Consider the following 19,585-nt stretch of genomic DNA (forward strand, 5'->3'; position numbering starts at 1 on the left):
CTCCCAATTTGCTGTTACCACACTGCCAATCTCATTGTCACTACACTGCTAATTACACTGACACCACAATGACAATCACAATCACACCACACTGCCAATCACACTGTCACCACACTGCCAATTATACTGATGCCACACTGCCAATCTCACTGTGACCACACAGTCAATCACACTCTCACCACACTGCCAATCACACTGTCACCACACTGCCTAACTCACTGTCACCACACTGTCAATCACACTGTCACCACACTGCCAACCACACTGTCACCACACTGCCAATTACACTGCCCCACACTGCCAATCACACTTTGACCACAGTGCCAATCATACTGTCACCACACTGCCAACCACACTGTCACCACACTGCCAATTACACTGTCCCCACACTGCCACTCACACATTGACCACAGTGCCAATTATACTGACACCACACTGCCAACCACACTGTCAACAAACTGCCAATCTCACTCTCACCACACTTCCAATCACACAGGCACCACACTGCCAATCACACTGATACCACACTGTCAATCACACTGTAACCACAATACCAATCTCACTGTCCCCACACTGCCAATCACACTGTCACCACACTGCCAATTAAACTGCCACCACACTGCCAATTACACTTTCACCACTCTGCCAACCACACTGTCAACAAACTGCCAATTTCACTCTCACCACACTGCCAATCACACCGTCACCATACTGCCAATTTGCTGTTACCACAATGCCAATCTCATTGTCACTACACTGCCAATTACACTGACACCACAATGACAATCACGATCACACCACACTGCCAATCACACTGACAGCACACTGCCAATCTCACTGTCCCCACACTACCAATCACACTGTCACCACACTGCCAATCACAATGACACCACACTGTCAATCTCAGTGTCCCCCACGCTGCCAATCACACAGTCACCACACTGACAATCACAATGACACCACACTGCCAATCTCACTGTCCGCACACTTACAATCACACTGTCACCACAATGACAATCACACTGTTCCCACACTGCCAATCAGACTGTCCCCACACTGCCAATCACACTGTCCCCACACTGCCAATCACACAGTCCCCACGCTGCCAATCTCACTGTCCGCACACTGCCAATCTCACTGTCCGCACACTGCCAATCACACTCTCACCAAGCTACCAATCACACTGCCATGTGGACTGTCACCACACTGATGCCACACTGCCAATCACACTGCCATGTGGACTGTCACCACACTGACACCACACTGCCAATCACACTGTCACCAAACTGCCAATCTCCCTCTCACCAAATTGCCAATGACACTGTCACCACACTGCCAGTGACACTGTCACCACACTGCCAATCACACTGTCACCACACTGCCAGTGACACTGTCACCACACTGCCAATCACACTGTCACCACACTGCCAATCACACTGTCACCACACTGACAATCACACTGTAACCACTCCACCAATCATACTGTCACCACACTGCCAACCTCACTGTCACCATACTGCCGATTCGACCATCACCATACTGCCAATCTCACCTTCACCACACTGCCAATATGCTGTTACCACACTGCCAATCTCATTGTCACTACACTGCTAATTACACTGACACCACAATGACAATCACAATCACGCCACACTGACAATCACACTGACAGCACACTGCCAATCACACTGTCCCCACACTGCCAATCACACTGTCCCCAAACTGCCAATCACACTGACACCACACTGCCAATTACACTGTCACCACACTGCCAATCACACTGTCCCCAAACTACCAATCACACTGACACCACACTGCCAATCACACTGTCAACACACTGTCACCACACTGACACCACACTTCCAATCACACTTCACCACACTGCCAATCACACTTCACCACACTGCCAATCACACTGTCACCAAACTGCCAATCTTCCTCTTACCACATTGCCAATGTCACTGTCACCACACTGCCAATCATACTGCCACCACACTGCCAATCATACTCTCACCACACTGCCAATCACACTGTCACCACACCACCAATCACACTGTCCCCAAACTGCCAATCACACTGACACCACACTGCCAATTACACTGTCACCACACTGCCAATCACACTGTCCCCAAACTGCCAATCACACTGACACCACACTGCCAATCACACTGTCACCACACTGCCAATCACACTGACACCACACTGCCAATCACACTGTCAACACACTGACAATTACACTAACACCGCACTGCCAATCACACTCTCACCAAGCTGCCAATCACACTGCCATGTGGACTGTCACCACACTGACATCACACTGCCAATCACACTTCACCACACTGCCAATCACACTGTCACCAAACTGCCAATCTCCCTCTTACCACATTGCCAATGTCACTGTCACCACACTGCCAATCATACTGTCACCACACTGCCAATCATACTCTCACCACACTGCCAATCACACTGTCACCACACCACCAATCACACTGTCACCACACCACCAATCACACTGTCACCAAACTGCCAATCGCACTCTCACTACACTGTCAGCACACAGTCACCAAACTGCCAATCAAACTGACAACACACTGCCAATCACACTTTGACCACAGTGCCAATCATACTGTCACCACACTGCCAATCTGACAGAGACCACACTGCCGATCTCACTGTCACCACAGTGCCAATCTCACTGACATCACACTGCCAATCTCATTGTCACAACACTGCCAATTGCACTGACACCACACTGACAATCACAATGACACCACACTGTCCCCACACTGCCAATCACACCGTCACCACACTGCCAATCTCACTGTCCCCACACTGTCAATCACAATGAAACCACACTACCAATCTCACTGTCCCCACACTGCCAATCACACTGACACCACACTGGCAATCTCACTGTCCCCACTCAGCTGGTCACACTCTCAACACACTGCCAATCATACTGTCACCACACTGCCAATCATACTGTCACCACACTGCCAATTAAACTGCCACCACACTGCCAATTACACTTTCACCACTCTGCCAACCACACTGTCATTACACTGCCAATCTCACAGTCACCAAACTGCCAATCGCAATGATACCACAGTTCCAATCACACTTTCACCACACTGTCAATCTCACAGTCACCACACTGCCAATCACTGTCACCACACTGCCAATCACGCTGCCATCACAATGCCAATTACACGTTCACCACTCTGCTAACCACACTGTTAACAAACTGCCAATCACACTGTAACCACACTGCTAATCTCACTGTCCCCACACTGTCAATCACAATGACACCACACTACCAATCTCACTGTCCCCACACTGCCAATCACACTGACACCAGGCTGGCAATCTCACTGTCCCCACTCAGCCAGTCACACTCTCAACACACTGCCAATCATACTGTCACCACACTGCCAATCACACTGTCACCACACTGCCAATTAAACTGTCACCACACTGCCAATTACACTTTCACCACTCTGCCAACCACACTGTCAACAAACTGCCAATCTCACTCTCACCACACTGCCAATCACACTGTCATTACACTGCCAATCTCACCGTCACCATACTGCCAATTTGCTGTTACCACAATGCCAATCTCATTGCCACTACACTGCCAATTACACTGACACCACAATGACAATCACACCACACTGACAATCACACTGACAGCACACTGCCAATCACAATGTAACCACACTGCTAATCTCACTGTCCCCAAACTGTCAATCACAATGAAACCACAATACCAATCTCACTGTCCCCACACTGCCAATCACACTGACACCACACTGGCAATCTCACTGTCCCCACTCAGCCAGTCACACTCTCACCACACTGCCAATCTCACTCTCACCACACTGCCAATCTCACAGTCACCACACTGCCAATTGCAATGACACCACACTGTCAATCACACTGCCACTACACTGTTAATAACACTGTCACCACACTGCCAATCACACTTTCACCACACTGCCATTCACACAGACGCCCTGCCAATCACACTGACACCACACTGCCAATCACACTGTCACCACACTGCCAATTATACTGATGCCACACTGCCAATCACACTGTGACCACACAGTCAATCACACTCTCACCACACTGCCAATCACACTGTCACCACACTGCCTAACTCACTGTCACCACACTGTCAATCACACTGTCACCACACTGCCAACCACACTGCCAATTACACTGTCCCCACACTGCCAATCACACTGTCAACACACTGACAATTACACTATCACCGCACTGCCAATCACACTCTCACCAAGCTACCAATCACACTGCCATGTGGACTGTCACCACACTGACGCCACACTGCCAATCACACTGCCATGTGGACTGTCACCACACTGCCAATCACACTTTCACCACACTGCCAATCACACTGTCACCAAACTGCCAATCTCCCTCTCACCACAATGACAATGACACTGTCACCACACTGCCAATGACACTGTCACCACACTCACAATCACACTATCCCCACACTGCCAATCACACTTTGACCACAGTGCCAATCATACTGTCACCACACTGCCAATCCCACTGTCACCACACTGCCAAGCTCACTGTCACAACATTACCAATCTTACTGTCACCATACTGTCAATCTGACAGAGACCACACTGCCGATCTCACTGTCACCACACTGCCAATCTCACTGACATCACACTGCCACCATACTGCCAATCTCACTGTCACCACACTGCCAATCTCATTTTCACAACACTGCCAATTGCACTGACACCACATTGACAGCACACTGTCAATCACAATGAAACCACACTACCAATCTCACTGTCCCCACACTGCCAATCACACTGACACCAGGCTGGCAATCTCACTGTCCCCACTCAGCCAGTCACACTCTCAACACACTGCCAATCATACTGTCACCACACTGCCAATCACACTGTCACCACACTGCCAATTAAACTGTCACCACACTGCCAATTACACTTTCACCACTCTGCCAACCACACTGTCAACAAACTGCCAATCTCACTCTCACCACACTGCCAATCACACTGTCATTACACTGCCAATCTCACCGTCACCATACTGCCAATTTGCTGTTACCACAATGCCAATCTCATTGCCACTACACTGCCAATTACACTGACACCACAATGACAATCACACCACACTGACAATCACACTGACAGCACACTGCCAATCACAATGTAACCACACTGCTAATCTCACTGTCCCCAAACTGTCAATCACAATGAAACCACAATACCAATCTCACTGTCCCCACACTGCCAATCACACTGACACCACACTGGCAATCTCACTGTCCCCACTCAGCCAGTCACACTCTCACCACACTGCCAATCTCACTCTCACCACACTGCCAATCTCACAGTCACCACACTGCCAATTGCAATGACACCACACTGTCAATCACACTGCCACTACACTGTTAATAACACTGTCACCACACTGCCAATCACACTTTCACCACACTGCCATTCACACAGACGCCCTGCCAATCACACTGACACCACACTGCCAATCACACTGTCACCACACTGCCAATTATACTGATGCCACACTGCCAATCACACTGTGACCACACAGTCAATCACACTCTCACCACACTGCCAATCACACTGTCACCACACTGCCTAACTCACTGTCACCACACTGTCAATCACACTGTCACCACACTGCCAACCACACTGCCAATTACACTGTCCCCACACTGCCAATCACACTGTCAACACACTGACAATTACACTATCACCGCACTGCCAATCACACTCTCACCAAGCTACCAATCACACTGCCATGTGGACTGTCACCACACTGACGCCACACTGCCAATCACACTGCCATGTGGACTGTCACCACACTGCCAATCACACTTTCACCACACTGCCAATCACACTGTCACCAAACTGCCAATCTCCCTCTCACCACAATGACAATGACACTGTCACCACACTGCCAATGACACTGTCACCACACTCACAATCACACTATCCCCACACTGCCAATCACACTTTGACCACAGTGCCAATCATACTGTCACCACACTGCCAATCCCACTGTCACCACACTGCCAAGCTCACTGTCACAACATTACCAATCTTACTGTCACCATACTGTCAATCTGACAGAGACCACACTGCCGATCTCACTGTCACCACACTGCCAATCTCACTGACATCACACTGCCACCATACTGCCAATCTCACTGTCACCACACTGCCAATCTCATTTTCACAACACTGCCAATTGCACTGACACCACATTGACAGCACACTGTCAATCACAATGAAACCACACTACCAATCTCACTGTCCCCACACTGCCAATCACACTGACACCAGGCTGGCAATCTCACTGTCCCCACTCAGCCAGTCACACTCTCAACACACTGCCAATCATACTGTCACCACACTGCCAATCACACTGTCACCACACTGCCAATTAAACTGTCACCACACTGCCAATTACACTTTCACCACTCTGCCAACCACACTGTCAACAAACTGCCAATCTCACTCTCACCACACTGCCAATCACACTGTCATTACACTGCCAATCTCACCGTCACCATACTGCCAATTTGCTGTTACCACAATGCCAATCTCATTGCCACTACACTGCCAATTACACTGACACCACAATGACAATCACACCACACTGACAATCACACTGACAGCACACTGCCAATCACAATGTAACCACACTGCTAATCTCACTGTCCCCAAACTGTCAATCACAATGAAACCACAATACCAATCTCACTGTCCCCACACTGCCAATCACACTGACACCACACTGGCAATCTCACTGTCCCCACTCAGCCAGTCACACTCTCACCACACTGCCAATCTCACTCTCACCACACTGCCAATCTCACAGTCACCACACTGCCAATTGCAATGACACCACACTGTCAATCACACTGCCACTACACTGTTAATAACACTGTCACCACACTGCCAATCACACTTTCACCACACTGCCATTCACACAGACGCCCTGCCAATCACACTGACACCACACTGCCAATCACACTGTCACCACACTGCCAATTATACTGATGCCACACTGCCAATCACACTGTGACCACACAGTCAATCACACTCTCACCACACTGCCAATCACACTGTCACCACACTGCCTAACTCACTGTCACCACACTGTCAATCACACTGTCACCACACTGCCAACCACACTGCCAATTACACTGTCCCCACACTGCCAATCACACTGTCAACACACTGACAATTACACTATCACCGCACTGCCAATCACACTCTCACCAAGCTACCAATCACACTGCCATGTGGACTGTCACCACACTGACGCCACACTGCCAATCACACTGCCATGTGGACTGTCACCACACTGCCAATCACACTTTCACCACACTGCCAATCACACTGTCACCAAACTGCCAATCTCCCTCTCACCACAATGACAATGACACTGTCACCACACTGCCAATGACACTGTCACCACACTCACAATCACACTATCCCCACACTGCCAATCACACTTTGACCACAGTGCCAATCATACTGTCACCACACTGCCAATCCCACTGTCACCACACTGCCAAGCTCACTGTCACAACATTACCAATCTTACTGTCACCATACTGTCAATCTGACAGAGACCACACTGCCGATCTCACTGTCACCACACTGCCAATCTCACTGACATCACACTGCCACCATACTGCCAATCTCACTGTCACCACACTGCCAATCTCATTTTCACAACACTGCCAATTGCACTGACACCACATTGACAGCACACTGTCAATCACAATGAAACCACACTACCAATCTCACTGTCCCCACACTGCCAATCACACTGACACCAGACTGGCAATCTCACTGTCCCCACTCAGCCAGTCACACTCTCACCACACTGATAATCACACTGTCACCACACTGCCAATCTGACTCTCACCACACTGCCAATCTCACAGTCACCACACTGCCAATCACACTGACACCAGACTGTCAATTACACTGCCACTACACTGTTAATAACACTGTCACCACACTGCCAATCACACTTTCACCACACTGCCATTCACACTGACACCACATTGCCAATCACACTGTGACAACACTGCCAATCACAGTGTCACCACAGTGCCAATCTAACAGTCACCACACTGTCAATTATACTGACACCACACGGTCAATTAAACTGTCACCACACTGCCGCTCAGACCATCACCATACTGCCAATCTCACCTTCACCACACTGACAATCACACTGTGACCACACTGCCAATCTCACCTTCACCACACTGCTAATTTGCTGTTACCACACTGCCGATCTCATTGTCACTACACTGCCAATTACACTGACAGCACACTGCCAATCACACTGTCACCACACTGCCAATCTCACTGTCCCCACACTGCCAATCACACTGACACCAGACTGGCAATCTCACTGTCCCCACTCAGCCAGTCCCACTCTCAACACACTGCCAATCACACTGTCACCACACTGTTAATTACACTGATACAACACTGTCAATTGCACTGTCACCACACTGCCAATCTCACAGTCACCACACTGCCAATTATACTGATGCCACACTGCCAACCTCACTGTCACCATACTGCCGATTAGACCATCACCATACTGCCAATCTCACCTTCACCACACTGCCAATTTGCTTATACCACACTGCCAATCTCATTGTCACTACACTGCCAATTACACTGACACCACAATGACAATCACAATCACACCACACTGACAATCACACTGACAGCACACTGCCAATCACACTGTCACCACACTGCCAATTACACTTTCACCACTCTGCCAACCACACTGTCAACAAACTGCCAATCTCACTCTCACCACACTGCCAATCTCACAGTCACCACACTGCCAATTGTAATGACACCACACTGTCAATTACACTGCCACTACACTGTTAATAACACTGTCACCATACTGCCAATCACACTTTCACCACACTGCCATTCACACTGACGCCACACTGCCAATCACACTGTGACCACACTGCCAATCACAGTGTCACCACAGTGCCAATCTAACAGTCACCACTCTGTCAATTATACTGACACCACACTGTCAATTAAACTGTTACCACACTGCCGATTAAACCATCACCATACTGCCTATCTCACCTTCACCACACTGACAATCACACTGTGACCACACTGCCAATCTCACCTTCACCACACTGCTAATTTGCTGTTACCACACTGCCAATCTGATTGTCACTACACTGCCAATTACACTGACACCACAATGACAATCACAATCACACCACACTGACAATCACACTGACAGCACACTGCCAATCACACTGTCACCACACTGCCAATCTCACTGTCCCCACACTGCTAATCACAATGAAACCACACTACCAATCTCACTGTCCCCACACTGCCAATCACACTGACACCAGACTGGCAATCTCACTGTCCCCACTCAGCCAGTCCCACTCTCAACACACTGCCAACCACACTGTCACCACACTGCCAATTACACTTTCACCACTCTGCCAACCACACTGTCACCACATTGCCAATCACACCTTCACCATACTGCCAATCTCACAGTCACCACACTGCCAATTACACAGACACCACAATGACAATCACAATCACACCACACTGACAATCACACTGACAGCACACTGCCAATCACACTGTCACCACTCTGCTAACCACACTGTCAACAAACTGCCAATCTCATTCTCACCACACTGCCAATCTCACAGTCACCACACTGCCAATTGCAATGACACCACACTGTCAATTACACTGCCACTACACTGTTAAGAACACTGTCACCACACTGCCAATCACACTTTCACCACACTGCCATTCACTCTGACGCCACACTTCTAATCACAATGTCACCACAGTGCCAATCTAACAGTCACCACACTGTCAATTATACTGACACCACGCTGTCAATTAAACTGTCATCACACTGCCGATCAGACCATCACCATACTGCCAATCTCACCTTCAACACACTGCTAATTTGCTGTTACCACACTGCCGATCTCATTGTCACTACACTGCCAGTTACACTGACACCACAATGACAATCACAATCACACCACAATGACAATCACACTGACAGCACACTGCCAATCACACTGTCACCACACTGACAATCTCACTGTACCCACACTGCTAATCACAATGAAACCACACTACCAATCTCACTGTCCCCACACTGCCAATCACACTGACACCAGACTGGCAATCTCACTGTCCCCACTCAGCCAGTCACACTCTCAACACTGCCAATCACACTGTCACCACACTGCCAATTACACTTTCACCACTCTGCCAACCACAGTGTCAACAAACTGCCAATCTCACTCTCACCACACTGCCAATCACACTGTCATTATACTGCCAATCTCACAGTCACCACACTGCCAATCGCAATGACACCACACTGTGAATTACACTGATACAACACTGTCAATTGCACTGTCACCACATTGCCAATCACACCTTCACCATACTGCCAATCTCACCTTCACCACACTGCCAATTTGCTGTTACCACACTGCCAATCTCATTGTCACTACACTGCCAATTACACTGACACCACAATGACAATCACAATCACACCACACTGCCAATTACACTGACACCACAATCACATCACACTTCCAATCACACTGTCACCAAACTGCCAATCTCCCTCTTACCACACTGCCAATGACACTGTCACCACACTGCCAATCATACTGTCACCACACTGCCAATCACATTGTCACCACACCACCAATCACACTGTCACCAAACTGCCAATCGCACTCTCACCACACTGTCAGCACACAGTCACCAAACTGCCAATCAAACTGACAACACACTGCCAATCACACCGTCCCCACACTGCCAATCACACTTTGAACACAGTGCCAATCATACTGACACCACACTGCCAATCACACTGTCACCACACTGCCAATCACACTGACACCACACTGCCAATCACACTGTCAACACACTGACAATTACACTAACACCGCACTGCCAATCACACTCTCACCAAGCTGCCAATCACACTGCCATGTGGACTGTCACCACACTGACACCACACTGCCAATCACACTTTCACCACACTGCCAATCACACTGTCACCACACTGCCAATCTGACTCTCTTCACACTTCCAATCACACTGTCACCAAACTGCCAATCTCCCTCTTACCACACTGCCAATGACACTGTCACCACACTGCCAATCATACTGTCACCACACTGCCAATCACATTGTCACCACACCACCAATCACACTGTCACCAAACTGCCAATCGCACTCTCACCACACTGCCAGCACAAAGTCACCAAACTGCCAATCAAACTGACAACACACTGCCAATCACACCGTCCCCACACTGCCAATCACACCGTCCCCACACTGCCAATCACACTTTGAACACAGTGCCAATCATACTGTCACCACACTGCCAATCCCACTGTCACCACACTGCCAAGCTCACTGTCACAACATTACCAATCTTACTGTCACCATACTGTCAATCTGACAGAGACCACATTGCCGATCTCACTGTCACCATACTGCCAATCTCACTGTCACCACACTGCCAATCTCATTTTCACAACACTGCCAATTGCACTGACACCACACTGACAATCACAATGACACCACATTGACAGCACACTGTCAATCACAATGAAACCACACTACCAATCTCACTGTCCCCACACTGCCAATCACACAGACACCACACTGGCAATCTCACTGTCCCCACTCAGCTGGTCACACTCTCAACACACTGCCAATCACACTGACACCACACTGCCAATCAGAGTGACTGGACACTGTCAATCACCTTGTCACCACACTGCCAATTTCACTGTCCCCACACTGCCAATCACACTGACACCACACTGCCAATCTCACTGTCCCCACACTGCCAATCACACTGACACCACACTGCCAATCACAATGACACCACACTGCCCATCACACTGACACCACGCTGCCAATCTCGCTGTCTGCACATTGCCAATCACACTGTCAACACACTGCCAATCATACTGTCACCACACTGACAATCACACTGTCACCACACTCACAATCACACTATCCCCACACTGCCAATCACACTGTCACCACACTGCCTATTACACTGGCACCATACTGCCAATCATACTGCCAATCACACTGTCACCATACTGCCTATTACATTGGCACCATACTGCCAATCACAGTGTCCCCACAATGCCAATCACACTGACTCCACACTGGCAATCTCACTGTACCTACACAGCCAATCGCACTCTCACCACACTGCCAATCATACTGTCACCACACTGCTAATCACACTGTCACCACACTGCCAATAACACTGACACCACACTGTCAATCTCACTGTCCCCTCACTGCCAATCACAGTCACCGCACTGAAAATTAGTCTGACACCGCACTGTAACCGAACTGCCAATCTCACTTTCCCCACACTGTCACCACGCTGCCAATCACACTGTCACCACACTGCCAACCACACTGTCAATAAACAGCCAATCTCACTCTCACCATACTGTCGCCACACTGCCAATCACACTGTCAACACACTGCCAATCTCACAGTCATCTCACTGCCAATCACACAGTCACCAAACTGCCAATCACAATGTCACCACACTGCCAATTACACTGACGTCACACTGCCAATTGCAATGTCACCGAACTGCCAGTCACACTGTCACCAAACTGCCAATCACACTCTCAATACACTGCCAATTACACTGTCACCACACTGCCAATCTCACTGTCCGCATACTGCCAATCACACTGTCACCACACTGCCAATCTCACTGTCCGCATACTGCCAATCACAATGTCACCATGCTGCCAATCTCACTGTCGCCACGCTGCCAATCACACTGTCACCTCGCTGACAATCACATTGAAACCACACTACCAAGCTCACTGTCCTCACAGTGCCAATCACACTGTCAACACACTGCCTATCACACTGTCACAACACTTGCAATTACACTGTCACCACACTGACAAGCAGAGTGTCACCAAACTGCCAGTCTTACTCTCACCACCCTGTCAAACACACTGTCACCAAACTGCCAATCAAACTGACACCACACTGCCAATCTCACTGTCACTACACTGCCAATGTCACTCTCACCACATTGCCAGTGACAATGTCACCACACTGCCAATTACACTGTCACCAAACTGCCGATCACACTCTCAATACACTGCCAATTACACTGTCACCACACTGCCAATTACACTGTCACCACACTGCCAACCACACTGTCACCACACTGCCAACCACACTGTCACCACACTGCCAATCACACTGCCACCAAACTGCCTATCTCACTGTTACCACACTTCCAATCTCACAGTCACCACACTGCCAATCTCACAGTCACCACACTGCCAAACTCACTTTCGCCAAACTGCCAATTATGCTGAGACCACACTGCCAATCACACTGTCACCACACTGCCACCCACACTGTCACCGCACTGAAAATTACTCTGTCACCGCACTGTAACCAAACTGCCAATCTCACTTTCCCCACACTGTCACCACGCTGCCAATCACACTGTCACCACATTGTCAATAAACAGCCAATCTCACTGTCACCATACTGTCGCCACACTGCCAATCTCACAGTCACCTCACTGCCAATCACACAGTCACCTCACTGCCAATCACACAGTCACCACACTGCCAATTACACTGACATCACACTGCCAATTGCAATGTCACCGAACTGCCAGTCACACTGTCACCAAACTGCCGATCACACTCTCAATACACTGCCAATTACACTGTCACCACACTGCCAATTACACTGTCACCACACTGCCAACCACACTGTCACCAATCTGCCAATTACACTGTCACCAAACTGCCAACATTACTTTCCCCACACTGTCACCATTCTGCCAATCACACTGTCACTGCTCTGCCACCACACATCCAATTACACTGTCACCACATTGCCAACCACACTGTCACCAAATAGCCAATCTCACTCTCACCATACTGTCGCCACACTGCCATTCACACTGTCACCACACTGCCTATCTCACAGTCAGCACGCTGCCAATCACACTGTCACCGCACTGCCAGTTTCACATTCACCACACTGCCAATCTCACAGTCACGACACTGCCAATCACACTGTCACCACACTGCCAATTACACTGCCAATTACACTGTCACCACACTGCCAATTACACTGACACCACACTGCCAGTTACACTGTACCCAAACTGGCAATCACACTCTCACCACACTGTCAACTACACTGACACCACACTGCCAATCACACTGTCACCACACTGCCAAATACACTGACACCACACTGCCAATTACACTGTACCCAAACTGGCAATCGCACTCTCACCACACTGTCAAGCACACTGTCACCACGCTGCCAATCTCACTGTCACCACACTGCAAGTCACACTGTCACCACACTGCCAATTTCACAGTCACCACACTGCGAATTGCACTGACACAACACAACCAATCACACTGTCGCAACATTGCCAATCTCACTGTCACCACACTGCAAGTCACACTGTCACCACACTGCCAATTTCACAGTCACCACACTGCGAATTGCACTGACACAACACAACCAATCACACTGTCGCCACGCTGCCAATCTCACTGTCACCACACTGCAAGTCACACTGTCACCACACTGCCAATTTCACAGTCACCACACTGCCAATGAGACTATCATCACATGCCAATCACACCGTCACCACACTGCCAATCACACTGTCACCACACCGCTAATTACACTGAGACCACACTGCCAATTTCAATAACACCACACTGCCCATCACACTGACACCACACTGCCAATCTCACTGTCCGCACATTGCCAATCACACAGTCAACACACTGCCAATCATACTGTCACCACACTGACAATCACACTGTCACCACACTCACAATCACACTATCCCCACACTGCCAATCACACTGTCACCACACTGCCTATTACACTGGCACCATACTGCCAATCATACTGCCAATTACACTGTAACCATACTGCCAATCACACTGTCACCATACTGCCTATTACACTGGCACCAAACTGCCAATCACACTGCCAATTACACTGTAGCCATACTGCCAATCATACTGCCAATTACACTGTCACCACACTGAAACCACACTGTCAGACTGTCACCTAACTGCCAATCTCACTCTCACCACGCTGCCAGTCACACTCTCACCACACTGCCAATCTCACAGTCACTGCACTGCAAATCACACAGACACCACACTGCCAATCTCACTGACAGCACACTGCCAATCACACTGACAGCACACTGCCAATCTCACTGTCACCACACTGCCAATCACACTGTCACCAAACTGCCAATCTCCCTCTCACCACATTGCCAATGACACTGTCACCACACTGGCAATCACAATGTCACCACACTGTCAATCTCACTGTCCCCACACTGCCAATCACACTGACTCCACACTGGCAATCTCACTGTACCTACACAGCCAATCACACTCTCACCACACTGCCAATCATACTGTCACCACACTGCTAATCACACTGTCACCATACTGCCAATAACACTGACACCACACTGCCAATCTCACTGTCCCCTCACTGCCAATCACAGTCACCACACTGAAAATCACGACGACACCACACTGCCAATCATACTGTCACCACACTGCCAATCTCACTGTCCGCATACTGCCAATCACACTGATGCCACACTGTCAATCTCAGTACCCCCACGCTGCCAATCACACTGTCACCACACTGCCAATCTCACTGTCGCCACACTGCCAATCACACTGATGCCACACTGTCAATCTCAGTACTCCCACGCTGCCAATCACACTGTCACCTCGCTGACAATCACATTGAAACCACACTACCAAGCTCACTGTCCTCACAGTGCCAATCACACTGTCAACACACTGCCTATCACACTGTCACAACACTTACAATTACACTGTCACCACACTGACAAGCAGAGTGTCACCAAACTGCCAATCTTACTCTCACCACCCTGCCAAACACACTGTCACCAAACTGCCAATCAAACTGACACCACACTGCCAATCTCACTGTCACTACACTGCCAATGTCACTCTCACCACATTGCCAGTGACAATGTCACCACATTGCCAATTACACTGTCACCAAACTGCCGATCACACTCTCAATACACTGCCAATTACACTGTCACCACATTGCCAACCACACTGTCACCACACTGCCAATCACACTGACACCAAACTGCCTATCTCACTGTTACCACACTTCCAATCTCACAGTCACCACACTGCCAATCTCACAGTCACCACACTGCCAAACTCACTTTCGCCACACTGCCAATTATGCTGAGACCACACTGCCAATCACACTGCCACCCACACTGTCACCGCACTGAAAATTAGTCTGACACCGCACTGTAACCGAACTGCCAATCTCACTTTCCCCACACTGTCACCACGCTGCCAATCACACTGTCACCACACTGCCAACCACACTGTCAATAAACAGCCAATCTCACTCTCACCATACTGTCGCCACACTGCCAATCACACTGTCAACACACTGCCAATCTCACAGTCATCTCACTGCCAATCACACAGTCACCAAACTGCCAATCACAATGTCACCACACTGCCAATTACACTGACATCACACTGCCAATTGCAATGTCACCGAACTGCCAGTCACACTGTCACCAAACTGCCGATCACACTCTCAATACACTGCCAATTACACTGTCACCACACTGCCAATTACACTGTCACCACACTGCCAATCTCAATCTCACCACACTGCCAATCACACTGTCACCACACTGCCAATCTCACTCTCACCACACTGCCAATCACACTGTAACCAAACTGCCAATCTCACTCTCACCACACTGCCCATCACACTGCCAGTCGCACTGCCAATCACACTGTTAGAACACGGCACCTGCGCTACGATTTTATTTTTTAGTTGGTACATTATTGGCAAAAACACATGACCATCTCGAAAAAGAGAGAATCTATCCATCGCCTATTGACGTTCAATGGCATTATTATCGCTGAATCCCCCACTATCAACATCCGGGGGCTACCATTGACTAAAAACGAACTGGATGAGCCATATAAGTACTGTGGCTACAAGAGCAGGTCAGAGGCTAGGAATCCTGTGGCGAGTAACTCACCTCCTGACTCCCCAAACCTGTCCACCATCTACAAGTCAGGAATATGAAGAAATATTCTCCACTTGCCTGGATGAGTGCAGCTCCAACAACACTCAAGAAGTTTGACACCGTCCAGGACAAAGCAGCCCACTTGATTGGCACCCCATTCACAAACATTCACTCCCTCCACCACTGACGCACAGTAGCAGCAGTGTCTACCGCCTGCAAGATGCACTGCAGGAACTCACCAAGACCCCTTAGACAGCACCTTCCAAACCACAACCACTACTACCTAGAAGGACAAGGGCAGCAGATACGTGGGACATCACCACCTGTAAGTTCCCTCAAAGCCGCTCACCATCCTGTTAGGAACTAGAAATAATTTTACGTAAGTTATATGTGTATTTGAGTTAGTTAAGGGTATACTTTTAAGTTTAAATTTCATTTGTATTTCTGTATTGGTGTGTTAAGAAAGGGGGAAATTTGAGTTTTAGTTTCACTTTAAAAGATGCCTGCATTTTAAATAGGTTTTATGACTCTTGAAGGAGAGTTAAAACAAACACAAGGTAGGAAAAACTGGGCTGTTGCCTAACAACAGGAGGCCCACACACAGACAGAGAGAAACTGAAAGCAGTTTGAGTTCAGCTTATGATTATGCTGTAACGTGGAGGAAGTAGTTTTATCTCTCTCTAGCTGACACACTAGCAGATTGCTGAGGAATCTTGGATGAGTTGCTCTAAAGTTAAAGTAACAGTGAATATCAAGTGAGTTCTGGATCTCAAGGGAGATACCAAGTTGTCAGCAGTCCACTGGGAAAGGGAACTGCAGGGGACAGGTCCGAAAGGGAAAAGAGAAAGGCCCCAAGAAGCCCTTTAAGTTAAGTTAAAGGACAAGGTCAGGAATTTGGAAGAAGATCCTGTCCCGTGGAAGTGAAAGTTAGGGGCAGAGAAGAAGGCTCCAAACTGGAGGAACAGCACCTCATCTTCCAACTAGGCACTTTACAGCCTTCCGGGCTGAATATTGAATTCAACAACTTTAGATCTTAAACTCCCTCCCCCCATCCCCACCCCGTTTCTTCCCCATCCCTTTTGTTTTTTTCAATAATTTATATAGATTTTTCTTTTCCCACCTATTTCCATTATTTTTAAATCTACAACTAATACCTTGTCAATCTTTCCACCCCACCCCCACTAGAGCTGTACCTTGGGTGTCCTGTCTTCCATTCTTAATTAGCACTTTTCTCAGATAAATGTCACCACCTTCAACACCTCTTTGATCCTTTTGTCTGTGACATCTTTTGATTATCTGCTCCTATCACTGCTTGCTTGTCCCTACAACCACTCCCCCCTCAACTTCTCTCCCCCCGCCCCCCACCTTAAACCAGCTTATATTTCACCCCTCTCCTAACTATACTCAGTTCTGCTGAAGGGTCATGAGGACTCGAAACGTCAACTCTTTTGTTCTCCGCCGATGCTGCCAGACCTGCTGAGTTTTTCCAGGATCATAACAACCCTGACTTGGAAATATATCATTGTTCCTTCACTGTCGCTGGGTCAAAATCCTGGAACTCCCTCCCTAACAGCACTGTGCGTGTACCTACACCACAGGGACCTCAGCCGTTCAAGAAGGCAGCTCACCACTACCTTCTCAAGGGCAACTAGGGATGGGCAATAAATGCTGGCCCAGCCAGTGACACCCACATCCTGTAAATGGATTTTTAAAATTAAGCTTTTGACATTGAACAATGGCAGGATAATTACGTATAACATTGACCGTGCATTTCAGAATCATATGTCTGATTTGAAAGCATTTTGTCTGCCAGTAACAACATAAGGCAAATTTCTCTTCCAGAAAGTGGCAAGGTCATCGCTGTTGATCTGGGTGGCACTAACCTCCGTGTCCTGCTTGTTGTGTTGCATGCTGGAGTTAGGCGATCCGTTCGAATGTACCACAAAATGTTTCTCATTCCTTTGGAAATTATGCAAGGGACAGGTGAAGAGGTGAGTGTGTTCCTCTGCATAATCACCAGTATATGAGTAGATTCAAACATGACATGGTGAGTGGAGTGGGCTTGGGACGAACAGGTAACTTTGGATCCCAGGCCAAAGGTGAGTGATGGCAGGAGGGAGGGTTCTCATGGGCTGGGGGTCATGGAGGAGGCAGGTGAGGGAAGTTGGCAGCAAGGGCACTGGGTGCCTTTGAATGACAGCCCCCCTGGGAGCCCACAAGCAACCCCAAACACATGGCAACCCACCCCTGCCCTCCACTGGGCCATTACTAATGGTTGTTACCAAATGGGATGAGGCATTAAGTGTGCATTAATTACACACTGAAGGGCCTCAAGTGGCAG

At 48.8% G+C, this 19,585-nt stretch overlaps 1 protein-coding gene across 1 annotated transcript in view; it reads left to right on the forward strand.

The window, feature by feature from the left end:
* The window catches only part of LOC144694990 (hexokinase-1-like), a 222,828-nt gene that overhangs the window by 114,940 nt on the left and 88,303 nt on the right, over positions 1 to 19,585 (forward strand). The window contains exon 10 of the mRNA XM_078565820.1: positions 19,087 to 19,235. Within this exon, the coding sequence (XP_078421946.1) occupies positions 19,087 to 19,235 (149 nt within the window). The remainder of the gene's footprint in view (positions 1 to 19,086; positions 19,236 to 19,585) is intronic.

Source organism: Cetorhinus maximus, chromosome 20, assembly GCF_964194155.1.
Source record: "Cetorhinus maximus chromosome 20, sCetMax3.hap1.1, whole genome shotgun sequence".
Lineage (NCBI taxonomy): Eukaryota > Metazoa > Chordata > Chondrichthyes > Lamniformes > Cetorhinidae > Cetorhinus > Cetorhinus maximus.